Source organism: Teleopsis dalmanni, unplaced genomic scaffold, assembly GCF_002237135.1.
Source record: "Teleopsis dalmanni isolate 2A unplaced genomic scaffold, ASM223713v2 unscaffolded_contig_0343, whole genome shotgun sequence".
Lineage (NCBI taxonomy): Eukaryota > Metazoa > Arthropoda > Insecta > Diptera > Diopsidae > Teleopsis > Teleopsis dalmanni.
In genome coordinates, this window is record NW_024031725.1 from 1 (window position 1) to 14,720 (window position 14,720).

The 14,720-nt window shown below is 32.7% G+C and overlaps 6 protein-coding genes across 6 annotated transcripts; 4 read left to right on the top strand and 2 right to left on the bottom strand.

Moving 5' to 3' along the window:
* The first annotated feature begins 305 nt into the window (after window positions 1–305).
* LOC119663371 (histone H1-like) lies at window positions 306–1,041 on the top strand. Its single transcript, XM_038072982.1, has one exon. The coding sequence runs from the start codon at window positions 361–363 to the stop codon at window positions 1,039–1,041; it is 681 nt and encodes a 226-aa protein (XP_037928910.1). The 5' UTR covers window positions 306–360.
* A 1,467-nt stretch (window positions 1,042–2,508) lies between these two features.
* Window positions 2,509–2,918, bottom strand: LOC119663372 (histone H4). The gene has a single exon (XM_038072983.1). It carries the CDS (start codon window positions 2,880–2,882, stop codon window positions 2,571–2,573), a length of 312 nt encoding a protein of 103 aa, XP_037928911.1. The 5' UTR covers window positions 2,883–2,918; the 3' UTR covers window positions 2,509–2,570.
* Window positions 2,919–6,547: 3,629 nt separating this feature from the next.
* LOC119663369 (histone H3) lies at window positions 6,548–7,078 on the top strand. The gene has a single exon (XM_038072980.1). The coding sequence runs from the start codon at window positions 6,641–6,643 to the stop codon at window positions 7,049–7,051; it is 411 nt and encodes a 136-aa protein (XP_037928908.1). The 5' UTR covers window positions 6,548–6,640; the 3' UTR covers window positions 7,052–7,078.
* A 1,054-nt stretch (window positions 7,079–8,132) lies between these two features.
* Window positions 8,133–8,567, bottom strand: LOC119663373 (histone H2B). Its single transcript, XM_038072984.1, has one exon. It carries the CDS (start codon window positions 8,550–8,552, stop codon window positions 8,181–8,183), a length of 372 nt encoding a protein of 123 aa, XP_037928912.1. The 5' UTR covers window positions 8,553–8,567; the 3' UTR covers window positions 8,133–8,180.
* Window positions 8,568–8,749: 182 nt separating this feature from the next.
* On the top strand, window positions 8,750–9,124 carry LOC119663368 (histone H2A). Its single transcript, XM_038072979.1, has one exon. It carries the CDS (start codon window positions 8,750–8,752, stop codon window positions 9,122–9,124), a length of 375 nt encoding a protein of 124 aa, XP_037928907.1.
* A 3,172-nt stretch (window positions 9,125–12,296) lies between these two features.
* On the top strand, window positions 12,297–13,047 carry LOC119663370 (histone H1-like). Its single transcript, XM_038072981.1, has one exon. The coding sequence runs from the start codon at window positions 12,352–12,354 to the stop codon at window positions 13,030–13,032; it is 681 nt and encodes a 226-aa protein (XP_037928909.1). The 5' UTR covers window positions 12,297–12,351; the 3' UTR covers window positions 13,033–13,047.
* Window positions 13,048–14,720: the final 1,673 nt, after the last annotated feature.

A 14,720-nucleotide genomic window follows, 5' to 3' on the forward strand; every position in this document is an offset into this window, starting at 1 on the left:
AGATAACTTTAAAATATTCTAATTTATTAACAAGTTCAACTATAGATTTACAAAATTTAAAGTTTAAACCAATTTTTATATATTTTATATAATTATAATTAGTATAAAAATGAATGTAATAAAATATTCAATATCTTCTTTACTTAATTTGATTTAAATAATTGTGTTTAATTTACTTGGTCTATTTAAAATTAATAATAAATGTTGAAAAATTTTTTCAAACTCAGTAGAAATATGTATTAATGAAAAATTTTTATAAATGCGCTCTTCTCGGCGCTTCGTACAAAGTGAGCTAAGCTACCATAAAAATGCGAAAAAATATTCATAAGTAAGAATATTACGGAATATTAAAAAGCAAATATGTCTGAAGCTGTTGCCGTTGCAAATACAGATTCTCCAAAGGAGATAACTGCCGTTCCTGAAAAGAAAGTTGCTGTTAAAAAGGCAACAAAAGTAAAAAAACCTTCTGCAGCTCCATCTCATCCATCAACACAACAAATGGTTGATGCATCTATCAAGAACTTGAAGGAACGCAGCGGATCTTCATTGTTGGCAATTAAAAAGTATATAAGTGCCACATATAAATGTGATGCCCAGAAATTGGCTCCATTTATTAAAAAATATTTGAAAACTGCTGTAGCTAATGGCAAATTGATACAAACAAAAGGAAAAGGTGCATCTGGTTCATTTAAATTATCAGCTGCTGCTGCTAAGTCTCCTAAATCGTCTGTCGAGGGTAAGAAAAAGAAGGTGCCATCAGGTGTTACGAAGAAGAAGGTTACTGCATCATCTGCAGGTACTAAAAAGTCAAAGGCAAAGGTATCTGGAGAGAAAAAACCTAAAAAATCTGCGGCAGCTAAGAAGAGTGTTGAAAAGAAAAAAACTGAGAAAGCTAAAGTTAAAAGTGTTAAAAAGATTGGATCTGTTAAGGCTAAGCCAGCTAAACCAAAGTCTACTTCTACAAAAGCTAAAACGGCCGCAAAACCTAAAAAAACTGCCGTTAAAAAAACATCAGTCAAGAAAACTGCTGCAAAAAAATAATTTTAAAAATCAAACTTTAAATTCATCAAAACAGCCCTTTTTAGGGCTACAAAATATGTGTAAAAAGAAGATAAGAAGATTCATTATTTATTTATTTATTTATTTATTTTATAAAATGTTTTAGTATATGGTATACCTATTGCGTTTATTAATGATCGGTCACTAAAGATTGAATAATCACCTATCGAAGTTAGGAATTCAATCCAACTCAGACTGCAGATACTGTAGAGAAGAGAGAAACTGCATACTATGTGCTTGGGTAGTGCCCACTGATGCACAAACGGAATAAACACCTAGGAGGGTATTTCATGGATCATAAATATTCAAGACTAGGAAAGATGGACTTTATATTGTCTTTCATTAAAGAAAACGGACTTGGAGAAACACTCTAACCCGAGTAATGGGCACAATATACCTTGTAGGTCACAGTGCACGATCATTTCTTTTAATAATACCTCATGAATAATATGAAGAAATTCTTTTATTCTGTAATGCGCTATAAATTTAATCTCTAATAAGCAAACAAAAATTCTTTATGCATTTAAAAAAATTATATTCTCTTATTTAGACATTATGTGCAATACTTCACATCATTCTTAAGTTAATAAATATTTATCTTATTCTATTATATTTAATATCCAATTATTTATTTATTATAGTAATGACCATAAAATATTATATATCAAAATATGTCATTTATTTGATGAAATACTCACTTGTATATATTTTATTCACTTAATTTCATTTTTAAATTCTATTTTAAATAAATAAAAATAGTGGTTTATGCTAATTTTATTTATTATTATATAATGCTTCTAATTACACTTGTTAATTTATAACTAACACACCACACTCGGTACTCACTTGCAAGACGCTGCAAATTACTTAAAGATAACTTTAAAATATTCTAATTTATTTCAATAACAAGTTCTTTTATTTCTTTTCTTTATATAATATTGTCATAATTCACTTAATTCATATACGAATTTTTTTCACTTTCATTTTCCCCGGAAGCAGTTTGCTTGTTGAACACTTGGATTTGGATTTGGATTAAGATTAAGATTCAGATTCAGTGTGAGATTTGAATTCACTAAAACCACCTCTTAGGAATGAATGGAGAAAATTTTTGCACCATTGTGCGGAAACTTCAAACTGCAATATCTAACAGTCCGCAAATTACTCATATACGTCAGTTCTATTTATCTTATTCTATAAAAAAATTGAATGAGAATTATAATTAAGCCCGTAAGAAGCTAGTCCACATATATACTGCTAATGTAACAAAGAAATTGAGAATTATAATAATAAATATTTTGTACATTGTTAAACTGATCATTTTAATTATAAATTATACTCGACAGACATCAACCGATCAGGCTAATAATAAATTTTATTTTTTTATAATTTTAGAAAAATACCAACACATATATATGTAAATTTATCTCTTTAAGTGTAAGATTATTTGGGTCCTGAAAAGGACCATTGGGCAATATATTATTGCATTATTAAATCAATAATTGATTATTTGCTTAACCTCCAAAACCGTATAAGGTACGGCCTTGTCTCTTTAAAGCATATACGACATCCATGGCTGTAACAGTCTTCCTTTTGGCATGTTCTGTATATGTAACAGCATCACGGATCACATTTTCCAAAAATACTTTCAATACTCCACGAGTTTCTTCATAAATCAAACCAGAAATACGCTTAACTCCGCCTCGGCGAGCTAAACGTCTGATAGCTGGTTTCGTAATACCTTGGATGTTATCACGAAGAACTTTGCGGTGACGCTTAGCACCACCTTTTCCTAATCCTTTGCCACCTTTACCACGACCAGTCATTTTGTATTTAAATTTTTATAGATATGGTAGAACCGTTCGAATTCAAATTCAAACAATAAATGAAGTGACGACTTTTTTTTTTTTTTTTTTTTGCAGTAGGTGGAAGCATCAAAAGCCACCGTGTGAGACTTAAACCCACTAAACCACCTCTTTGGAATGTAAGTGGAAGATTGCACCCGCAGATGCAACCCCATTCCAGAATTAGGAGAGACCGAAAATAGGAGCTTAATATTTGTATACAAATTCCTCTAAGCTAGGAGTGAAAACGCATGAGCGTTGAAATTAAAGGTGATGAGAAAATTCTAACAAACTAATGAGTGAAGATGACCATTAACGGTATACACGATGTAGGGGATTGTAAAATCCACGGTTGTATAACGGGTTGAGGGGAACGAACCATTTCATCAAGGTAGAGAGAAAGTGCTTGAGAGGGCTTGTAAAATAGGGCTTGAAGAAACTCAGAAGGAAGATCCTCGTCATGGAGAATATTGGGGGGGAGATTGTGTCGACGAGTTAAATGTCTGCGCGCAAGTGAAAGAAGATATTCGTCAAGTCTTTCAATCTTGGCAGTGGAGTAGAGTACTCGGCAAGAGTGGTGATGTCCATTGGGTTTTCGCCTGTAGTTGATGCAGTCGCGAAGGATTTTTCTTTCGAGAATTCGGAGGCGTTCCATTTGCGCTGAGGAAATCCCAAACCAGATAGGGAACGCATACGTAAAGATGGGGCGAATGAGTTGCTTATAACATAGTACCTTGGTCTGGACGTTGAGGAGGTTGTGCCTGCGTAAGGCGTTTTTAAGTTGGAAGTGCCGGAAGGAGGCATTCTGAATGGAGTGAGAAATGTGTGGAATGAAGTTGTGTTTGGGAGAGAAAACAACTCCGAGGTATTTAAATTTGTCGACTATGGGAATAGAAGTGGAGTTGATTTGGATATTAAGGTCAGAGGAACGGAAATGTCTTGAGCGATCAGCTTGCCTACCAGTTATAGCTACTGCAGACATTTTGCTAGGGTTGAGTTTAAGCTTCCACTTGGAATAATATCTGGAGAGTACGGCAAGATGACTGTTAAGGGATACTGAGATTCGGCGCGTGGACTTGGATTTTGTATACACTAAGCAATCATCGGCATAACACAGCTGTTTAATGGGGGGAGAAGGAGAAGGGATGTCAGAGGTGTAGAAATTATAGAGAAGGGGGCCGAGCACAGAGCCTTGGGGAACTCCTGCTGCAACGGGAAAGGTGCGAGATAAGGACGACCCAACACGTACCTGAAAGGTTCGACCAGACAAGAATTGGAAGATGATGCTGCACAACGTAGACGGGAAATTGAGCTGAATTAGCTTGTGGACCAGTCCTTCAATCCAAACCGAGTCAAAGGCCTTTTCCACATCCAGACTGACCGCCACCGTGGACTGTTTATTATGAAACCCGACGCATATATCAGTATGAAAGAGTGATAGCGCATCAACAGTAGCTGTCCTCTCTCTGAATCCAAATTGGAAGTTAGGGATTATCTGATTTGCAGAACTAAAATGGATCAGTTTGTTAGCAATAAACGTTTCGTAAAGCTTACTGACTGAGCTAAGAAGGGAGATGGGTCGGTATTGATGTGGATCTTGTTTAGGCATGCCTTTCTTTTCAATGGGACACACTATGGCCTTTTTCCATGGAAGTGGAAAATGACCAATATTGTATGCATGGTTGAAAATCGTTGCGCACTTATTAAAAAACAGAGGAGAGAGTCTTCTAAGAGTGTAGTATGAGATTTTGTCCTGTCCGGCAGACTTTTTGGGCTTCTTATCCATGAGGATATTGAGAAGTCCAGTGGGAGAGAGGAAACCGTTTGGGTCAGCAAGACTCCCACAACAAGCTGGCAGTTGCTGACTGAAATGCACAATGCAGGTACTAAAACTGTTGAAGAGATGGTGAACCGAGCTGTTGGTGTCGGATGTGAAAGAGGGACAGCCGATATTGAGAGAGACTCTATGATTGCCTTCAAAGATATCGCCGAAAATGTTGGCTTTGAGGGAATCATCAGACACCAGTATGTCATTATGACGGATGCTGGGTATTGATTTATTGATTCCGCAGATTTGCTTTACTTTAGCGAAAGCATCAGATTTACACTCGATAGCGAGAATCTGGGTTTCAAAGTGATTTCGCCTGGAAGAATTGATCCTTTGTGAAATTATATTATCTAGATTTGATAGAATAGCACGAAAGATGGAAGCGTGCGCAGAGCCACGCTGCCTGTGCCGATAGGCTTTACGCCGAATCCCTTTGCGATGCCTAATTAAATTAATGGTAAGCTGATCGAGAGGGGCTTGGTAACTAGAACGAATGGGACGGAGAGGTACATGTTCCTCTGTAGTAGAAGTGAGTATTGTCTCAAGCTTACCAGCGATGTGATCAATTTCATTGGAGGTTAAATTTCTGAAAACTGGGATGTCAAGCTCATTGAGGGCCGCGTCGAGGGCAAGGTTGAAATCAGGCCAATTTGTTGCAGAAAAGTTGAAAAAAGTACGGGGAGCTGCTCGAGAAACCAGACAGTCAAGCAGTGGTAGAAGGACGGCCTGGTGATCAGAGATGCCGTCGACAACAATAGGAACACCAAACCAGTTAGTCACTTGATTATGTACAAGGAAGAAGTCAAGGATTGAATTAAATCGAGTTGGAAGAGTGGGAGCAAAGACGCAAATATCAGGGCCAGAGGTTGATTCAGAGAGCCAGTTGTGTAGAATGGATCCATTTAGGCAGGTGGTAGAATTGAACCAGCTGGGGTGTTTACTATTGAAGTCGCCTCCAATAATAAAAGGGTTATCTGTTAGTGAGATAAGGGACTCAATGTCAGAAGGGTCTATTCTCGGGGATATGGAGCGAGTGTGATACACACAGAAAATATCGAGATTGGTGCGGGATTGGAGTTTTAAAGTAATACCACAAGCGTGCAGGGATGAGAGAGCAGGAATGGAGATGCTCGTATAGCAGTACCTATTTTTGACAAGGATGGCCACCCCACCACTACGTTCAGTACCATCGAAGCGAATGAAGTCAAAACCGTCAAGAGTAAAGTTGTTGCGTGCGCTTAGCTTAGTTTCAGTGATGAGAACCAAGTCGGGGGAATTCCTATTAACAAAGTCTTGGAGAAAGGACCTTCTGGTAAGCGAGCGAATTGAATTCACATTAATAAGTATAATCTTTAGATTAACCATCAAGCATGAACTCAAAGACCTTCTGAAGGAGGAATCCCTTACGAGCCTCTGGGTTACTGAGATGAAGATATTCCTGTTTGATCTGGGCTGTGAATGAGAACATAGCCTTTAGATCAGGGAGAAGGGAAGAAGTAACAACAGGATGGACAGGTGTAGGGGGACTACGAGCAGGGAAAGTTTGAGTTAATTTGGGGGGAGAATTCGAGCTTGCACAAGCAACCGATGCAAATGACTTACCAGGAAGGACAAAGTTAGTGGCGAAATGAGAGATGGGAGAAGATGCCTTGGAATTGGTTTCGGTCTGAAGTGACGACAGATGATTGACGACTATTTATAGAAAATATAAGCACTACGAAAGATATGAAAAATATTGGGTAAAACAAAACAAAACATAAGAAAACAAAACAAAAAGAATAAGCAATATGAGAAACAATGAATGTTAAAACATGTGAATAGTTGAAACAGAACATCCAGGTATGATGAGAAAATTGAGCTATTCAATTGCGCTATTTTTTAAAATACCATATTGTAACATATCTCATAAATTATGGCTCGTACAAAGCAAACTGCTCGTAAATCGACTGGTGGTAAGGCACCACGAAAACAATTGGCTACCAAAGCCGCACGTAAAAGTGCACCAGCTACTGGAGGTGTGAAAAAACCACATCGTTATCGTCCAGGAACTGTAGCTTTACGTGAAATTCGTCGCTACCAAAAGAGTACTGAGCTCTTGATTCGCAAATTGCCATTCCAGCGTTTGGTCCGTGAAATTGCACAAGATTTCAAAACTGATTTACGTTTCCAGAGTTCTGCTGTAATGGCTCTTCAAGAAGCTAGCGAAGCATACTTAGTGGGTCTTTTTGAAGATACTAACTTATGCGCAATTCATGCCAAACGCGTTACAATTATGCCAAAAGATATTCAATTGGCTAGACGTATTCGTGGAGAACGTGCTTAAGATTGGAAGCAATATAATTTTATAAATATACAAAAATCGGTCCTTTTCAGGACCAAAATTATATAAAGAAAAGAGATAAATAAAAATGACATGACTTATCCAGGGTTTGAAATTGCTTGACTATTTTCAATTGCTTATTTTTGACTATGAAAATAAAATAAGCAAAATGTAAATGTAAATGTAAATGCAACAATTATAATAGTAAGTTTATTCAAAGAAAAGAGATAATGATAAATTATATCATATAGATATAGTATAGACATAGCTATTAGAAGTAGCATAATATATATTAATATGTATATGTATCATATGTATACTATTATTAGTATCATATAGTATATCATTAGACATAGAATGTTTCACGTCATAACATTTAATTGAATCAATATGTTTTATTTTTCTTTTGCTGTAAGCAGAAAGCATCAAAAGCCATAATGTAATGTAAATGACTTGAACTTACTAAAAGAACGTTTAAGGAATGAGTTGTAAAAGAGCTCCCATGAAATTGTATGTTTTCAAATTTAAAGCACGAATGCAAATATAGAATATATCAATTTAAAAGCGATGATAGTACTAAGACTGATGATAAGGATTAACACTCGTTAATTCAAGAGTTAACTCTATTTAGCAGGTTATATTATCCATGATCAAAAAACTGTAAGATCGTCAAAACTGACAGAAATTAATTTGTTGATTGAATCATTTATTCACTAACAACCAAACGATAGCTGATAATTCATGAAGAGACTGTCAAAGTTTTTTTTTATTTTTTTTCTTCTATCAGTAGCCTCTTAAAAGAAATATCAAAAACAAAATATATATCATATTTATATTATTATTATGTTGAGGTTAATTGAGTCAGTGCACTTGAGCACTTTTACTTTCTATTAACAATAATCCTTGTCTGGATTATTGTTTATAACTTTATCAGATCTGCGTACCTCCCCGAGGAGCTTGCAACCATTCTGAGATTCAATAACGCGGTATTGGTAAGCCTGTCAGTTTTCGTAAATAATTTCAGGAATCTATACATATTTATAATATAGAGAAATTATCAACTCAATTGAATATTTTTGTGGCCCTGAAAAGGGCCTTTTGAATAAGTGGTGTTTGTTTGATATAACGCAATTTACTTGGAACTAGTATACTTAGTGACAGCTTTTGTTCCTTCACTAACTGCGTGCTTAGCCAGTTCACCGGGAAGTAAAAGACGAACAGCAGTTTGAATCTCCCGACTAGTAATGGTGGAGCGCTTATTGTAGTGTGCTAAGCGCGAAGCCTCAGCAGCAATACGTTCGAATATGTCATTCACGAAGCTGTTCATGATGCTCATGGCTTTCGATGATATACCAGTATCGGGGTGGACTTGCTTTAACACTTTATAAATGTAGATAGCATAGCTCTCCTTCCTCCTGCGCTTCTTCTTCTTATCGTTTTTGGTTATATTTTTCTGAGCCTTTCCATCTTTTTTGGCTGCTTTTCCGCTAGTTTTTGGTGGCATGATTTCTGATTTTAAATTTTAATCGTCGATTTGGGGCAATTTCCGTTTCTATATAAACATTTTTCAAACGAAAGTTTAAAGCAATTTTTTATTTTAAATTGCGTTTAGAAAAAGTATATGAGATAATTTGTCGGCATCATTAAAAAAAAATAGATCCAATTTTTATAAATCTCAACTACTAGAAACTCAACTCAACTATGTCTGGTCGTGGTAAAGGTGGTAAAGTTAAAGGCAAGGCAAAGTCACGATCAAATCGTGCTGGATTACAATTTCCAGTTGGTCGTATTCATCGATTATTGCGTAAAGGCAATTATGCTGAACGCGTTGGTGCAGGTGCTCCAGTCTACTTAGCTGCCGTTATGGAATATTTGGCTGCTGAAGTTCTTGAATTGGCTGGCAATGCAGCACGCGATAATAAGAAGACAAGAATCATTCCTCGTCATTTACAGTTGGCCATACGTAATGATGAAGAATTGAACAAATTATTGTCTGGTGTTACAATTGCACAAGGTGGTGTACTACCAAACATTCAGGCTGTACTTTTGCCAAAGAAAACAGAAAAGAAGGCTTAAATTATTTTATTTTATTTATTAAAATACGAATACATATACGTGGAGAATTAACTATCAATTAATCCGTCCTTTTCAGGACGACAAAATTTATTTTATTAAAGAAAATGTATTTCATTAAATCAATTGATATAAATATTGTACATACTATCATACCTACCCTACTAACTTACACAAGCCATACTTTAAAACACTTAACAATCAATCATTTCTTGCCTCGCCCTTCTGTTCCGTTACATTCCTGGAAGACCTTCATGAAATCGAAATCTTCGAAAATTGTAAATCAGCCTACATAACAGATAAAATACATAGCATTGTTAGTGTATAACTTAACACTGCGTTTTGCTACATAGTAATAATTTTTTTTTTTGTTTTTGGGCAGCAGGTATTAACCAGTTTTTATACATACGAGTGTGTATGCGTTCCAATTGACTTCCTAGAAATCAGGTTCGCTGTGCCACTATTTTTTAAGAATGCAAGTTTATTATTCAGGGTTAGATAATTGAAGTGTTACCTATTCAAGCGATCACATTATTTTTTTATTGATTCAAATTACAAAAATTTGTGAAAATAATTAAAATTTCACAATCCATTCACTCTAGCTTGATGTGGCCACCTTTTGTCTTGACTATGGCTGTGATCTTCCAGTATTTTGGCCTATTCCTGAATAAAAGCTTTCTTCAGCGTATCGAAACTGGCTTATTTTTTAGTTCTCAACTTGCTCTCCAAATTGGCCCAGCGTAACAACTCCTTTGCTCATTCGAGTTTAACTTTTTGTTGCTTTGGTGCAAGATCTTGTGCCTTGGAACTTTTAAAGCTTTACCTTGAGCTTATTTTGGAAAATGCGTCAGATGCTTCGTTCAGATATTATCGGTTCTTTGGCCATTTGATTAGTACTACGACGTGGATTTCGTTTAAGTCGAGCCTTCACTTTCCGAACCATTTTAGGCAATGTTGCTGTTTTTTTTTTTGTCCACCACTATAGCATTTGGTGACTCTGCCTGAGCTATTATAACGATTTAAGGTACGATACACAAACATTTTATTCACATTGAGATATTTGAGCTCAAGCACAATAGCTAGTTGTAATTTTCCAACCAAATATAATGCAATCACACTTATTTTTTAATTCCATTTCGAATAATATTAGTTCTATAAAACTTAGACGCAAATGCTTGTGGTAACTTGTAAACAATATAAATAGCTGTCATTCATATGAATTTGACGTAGTTGGCAATATCAGTTTGACAAACATATCGCTGTGTAATTTGTAACACTTCAATCGCCTAACCCTATATATTATTAAGAATCTTTTAATATTTATCATAGATTCGCGTATCAATAAATAGATACATAAATCTTCGCAGGTAGTATAATCTAAGTTACAATAATATTAATATTATATTTGTTACTAATAAAAATGTACAAAACAAATAACGTTGCCAGGCCAATAGCATAAAGTTTCATAATTACCTTTTTGAAATCAAGAACCTAATAATTTTGTGCCAAATATTTGTATTTATTATTAAATAAATGTGATACAATTATTAAAAAACATTAATATTCATAATATAAAGAAGGAAACATATAAAAAATAATTATTTTTCTTTTAAAAGTTTTAAAATTTATTTATTTATTTACTAAACATCTTATAAAATTTTCAAAATGGTAACACCTAATTTATCTCATTAGAAATTCTGGTATGTACCAACAATCGCTGCCATACCGACATAATTGACTATTTCCCCTAAATATACTCGAACTCGCACACGGCCTAAATGTTTACTATTATTATCATAGTTACTATTTCAATATTTTGGTATTGTAATATTTATTATTATAGATAAATTATTTAAAGGTAGAGTTTTTAAAATTTGTATCTGAATTAGTTTTATAAAATATTCTATATTTTATAAAAGATTTATGGCAGTAGATGGAAAACATCCAAAGCCACTGTGTGAGTCTTGAACCTACTAAAACTAGCTCTTAGGAATGACTATGGAAGATTGCAGCCGCAAGTTTATATATATACTTCAGTATCTATTTAAATGTTATCCATATCCATGTTAGTTTATAAAAAAATTCATCTTAAATTTTAACATTTTATGTCGTATATCACTCCTTATAAAAATGTTAGAATACGCACATTTAATTTTAATTTTATTTTAATTATAAAGTAATAAAAAGAACATTTTTTTTAAATATACATATTTAATAAAATACTTATAATAGTCAAAGTTAAATAATTAAATTATAATTATAAAAGAAAAAGTAAAATGATTTCATTCTTATATATTTTTAATCATGTATGTAGATATAATTTTTTTTTATGAATTCTATTAAGTAGGATACGTACAGTTGTTATTCGAATGATATTGAAAACTATAAATTTAATTGCTGATATGTTATTAATAACGTTTATATATAATAATTTTTCACATGATTAAAAATTATTTAAAACTTGTAATAAAATTTTAAAAATAATACGTATAGAAAATCTTAAAACATATCTTAAAGTAAACGAATTCAATGTAACATGTTAACATTATGGATGGATATCTAATCTCAAATAGACACTATTTGATATAATTAAAAGTGATAATCTTATATTCTAATTAAAATACAATATATTTATTTATAATTATTTCTATTAGTGCTTTGAAATTTTAAACTTTTATATAAATTGAGTTAATATTTCAAAATAGGATAAAACATAAGCATTCAAAATGTTAAAACTGACGTTTTTATGCATCTCGTGTTTTATTAAATTTGCATTTATAAATATATGAAATATATAAAACCATATATATAATTTAACAGAGAATTGAATAAACTATTTAATAAATAATTTAATATATAAATTATACAAAAGATAACTTTAAAATATTCTAATTTATTAACAAGTTCAACTATAGATTTACAAAATTTAAAGTTTAAACCAATTTTTATATATTTTATATAATTATAATTAGTATAAAAATGAATGTAATAAAATATTCAATATCTTCTTTACTTAATTTGATTTAAATAATTGTGTTTAATTTACTTGGTCTATTTAAAATTAATAATAAATGTTGAAAAATTTTTTCAAACTCAGTAGAAATATGTATTAATGAAAAATTTTTATAAATGCGCTCTTCTCGGCGCTTCGTACAAAGTGAGCTAAGCTACCATAAAAATGCGAAAAAATATTCATAAGTAAGAATATTACGGAATATTAAAAAGCAAATATGTCTGAAGCTGTTGCCGTTGCAAATACAGATTCTCCAAAGGAGATAACTGCCGTTCCTGAAAAGAAAGTTGCTGTTAAAAAGGCAACAAAAGTAAAAAAACCTTCTGCAGCTCCATCTCATCCATCAACACAACAAATGGTTGATGCATCTATCAAGAACTTGAAGGAACGCAGCGGATCTTCATTGTTGGCAATTAAAAAGTATATAAGTGCCACATATAAATGTGATGCCCAGAAATTGGCTCCATTTATTAAAAAATATTTGAAAACTGCTGTAGCTAATGGCAAATTGATACAAACAAAAGGAAAAGGTGCATCTGGTTCATTTAAATTATCAGCTGCTGCTGCTAAGTCTCCTAAATCGTCTGTCGAGGGTAAGAAAAAGAAGGTGCCATCAGGTGTTACGAAGAAGAAGGTTACTGCATCATCTGCAGGTACTAAAAAGTCAAAGGCAAAGGTATCTGGAGAGAAAAAACCTAAAAAATCTGCGGCAGCTAAGAAGAGTGTTGAAAAGAAAAAAACTGAGAAAGCTAAAGTTAAAAGTGTTAAAAAGATTGGATCTGTTAAGGCTAAGCCAGCTAAACCAAAGTCTACTTCTACAAAAGCTAAAGCGGCCGCAAAACCTAAAAAAACTGCCGTTAAAAAAACATCAGTCAAGAAAACTGCTGCAAAAAAATAATTTTAAAAATCAAACTTTAAATTCATCAAAACAGCCCTTTTTAGGGCTACAAAATATGTGTAAAAAGAAGATAAGAAGATTCATTATTTATTTATTTATTTATTTATTTTATAAAATGTTTTAGTATATGGTATACCTATTGCGTTTATTAATGACCGGTCACTAAAGATTGAATAATCACCTATCGAAGTTAGGAATTCAATCCAACTCAGACTGCAGATACTGTAGAGAAGAGAGAAACTGTATACCATGTGCTTGGGTAGTGTCCACTGATGCACAAACGGAATAAACACCTAGGAGGGTATTTCATGGATCATAAATATTCAAGACTAGGACTTTATATTGTCTTTCATTAAAGAAAACGGACTTGGAGAAACATTCTAACCCGAGTAATGGGCACAATATACCTTGTCATAGTGCACGATCATTTCTTTTAATAATACCTCATGAATAATATGAAGAGATTCTTTTATTCTGTAATGCGCTATAAATTTAATCTCTAATAAGCAAACAAAAATTCTTTATGCATTTAAAAAAATTATATTCTCTTATTTAGACATTATGTGCAATACTTCACATCATTCTTAAGTTAATAAATATTTATCTTATTCTATTATATTTAATATCCAATTATTTATTTATTATAGTAATGACCATAAAATATTATATATCAAAATATGTCATTTATTTGATGAAATACTCACTTGTATATATTTTATTCACTTAATTTCATTTTTAAATTCTATTTTAAATAAATAAAAATAGTGGTTTATGCTAATTTTATTTATTATTATATAATGCTTCTAATTACACTTGTTAATTTATAACTAACACACCACACTCGGTACTCACTTGCAAGACGCTGCAAATTACTTAAAGATAATTTTAAAATATTCTAATTTATTTCAATAACAAGTTCTTTTATTTCTTTTCTTTATATAATATTGTCATAATTCACTTAATTCATATACGAATTTTTTTCACTTTCATTTTCCCCGCAATCATTTTGCTTGTTGAACACTTGGATTTTGATTAAGATTAAGATTCAGATTCAGTGTGAGATTTGAATTCACTAAAACCACCTCTTAGGAATGAATGGAGAAAATTTTCACACCATTGTGTGGAAACTTCAAACTGCAATATCTAACAGTCCGCAAATTACTTATATACGTCAGTTCTATTTATCTTATTCTATAAAAAAATTGAATGAGAATTATAATTAAGCCCGTAAGAAGCTAGTCCACATATATACTGCTAATGTAACAAAGAAATTGAGAATTATAATAATAAATATTTTGGACTCTGTTAAACTGATCATTTTAATTATCAATTATACTCGACAGACATCAATCGACCAAGCTAATAATAAATTTTATTTTTTTTATAATATTAGAAAAATACCAACACATATATATGTAAATTTATCTCTTTAAGTGTAAGATTATTTGGGTCCTGAAAAGGACCATTGGGCAATATATTATTGCATTATTAAATCAATAATTGATTATTTGCTTAACCTCCAAAACCGTATAAGGTACGGCCTTGTCTCTTTAAAGCATATACGACATCCATGGCTGTAACAGTCTTCCTTTTGGCATGTTCTGTGTATGTAACAGCATCACGGATCACATTTTCCAAAAATACTTTCAATACTCCACGAGTTTCTTCATAAATCAAACCAGAAATAC

What these genes read in the sequence shown, in the direction of transcription:
- LOC119663373 (XM_038072984.1), bottom strand. Translation starts at nt 8,552, where the DNA reads ATGCCACCAAAAACTAGCGGAAAAGCAGCCAAAAAAGATGGAAAGGCT.
- LOC119663370 (XM_038072981.1), top strand. Translation starts at nt 12,352, where the DNA reads ATGTCTGAAGCTGTTGCCGTTGCAAATACAGATTCTCCAAAGGAGATA.
- LOC119663372 (XM_038072983.1), bottom strand. Translation starts at nt 2,882, where the DNA reads ATGACTGGTCGTGGTAAAGGTGGCAAAGGATTAGGAAAAGGTGGTGCT.
- LOC119663369 (XM_038072980.1), top strand. Translation starts at nt 6,641, where the DNA reads ATGGCTCGTACAAAGCAAACTGCTCGTAAATCGACTGGTGGTAAGGCA.
- LOC119663368 (XM_038072979.1), top strand. Translation starts at nt 8,750, where the DNA reads ATGTCTGGTCGTGGTAAAGGTGGTAAAGTTAAAGGCAAGGCAAAGTCA.
- LOC119663371 (XM_038072982.1), top strand. Translation starts at nt 361, where the DNA reads ATGTCTGAAGCTGTTGCCGTTGCAAATACAGATTCTCCAAAGGAGATA.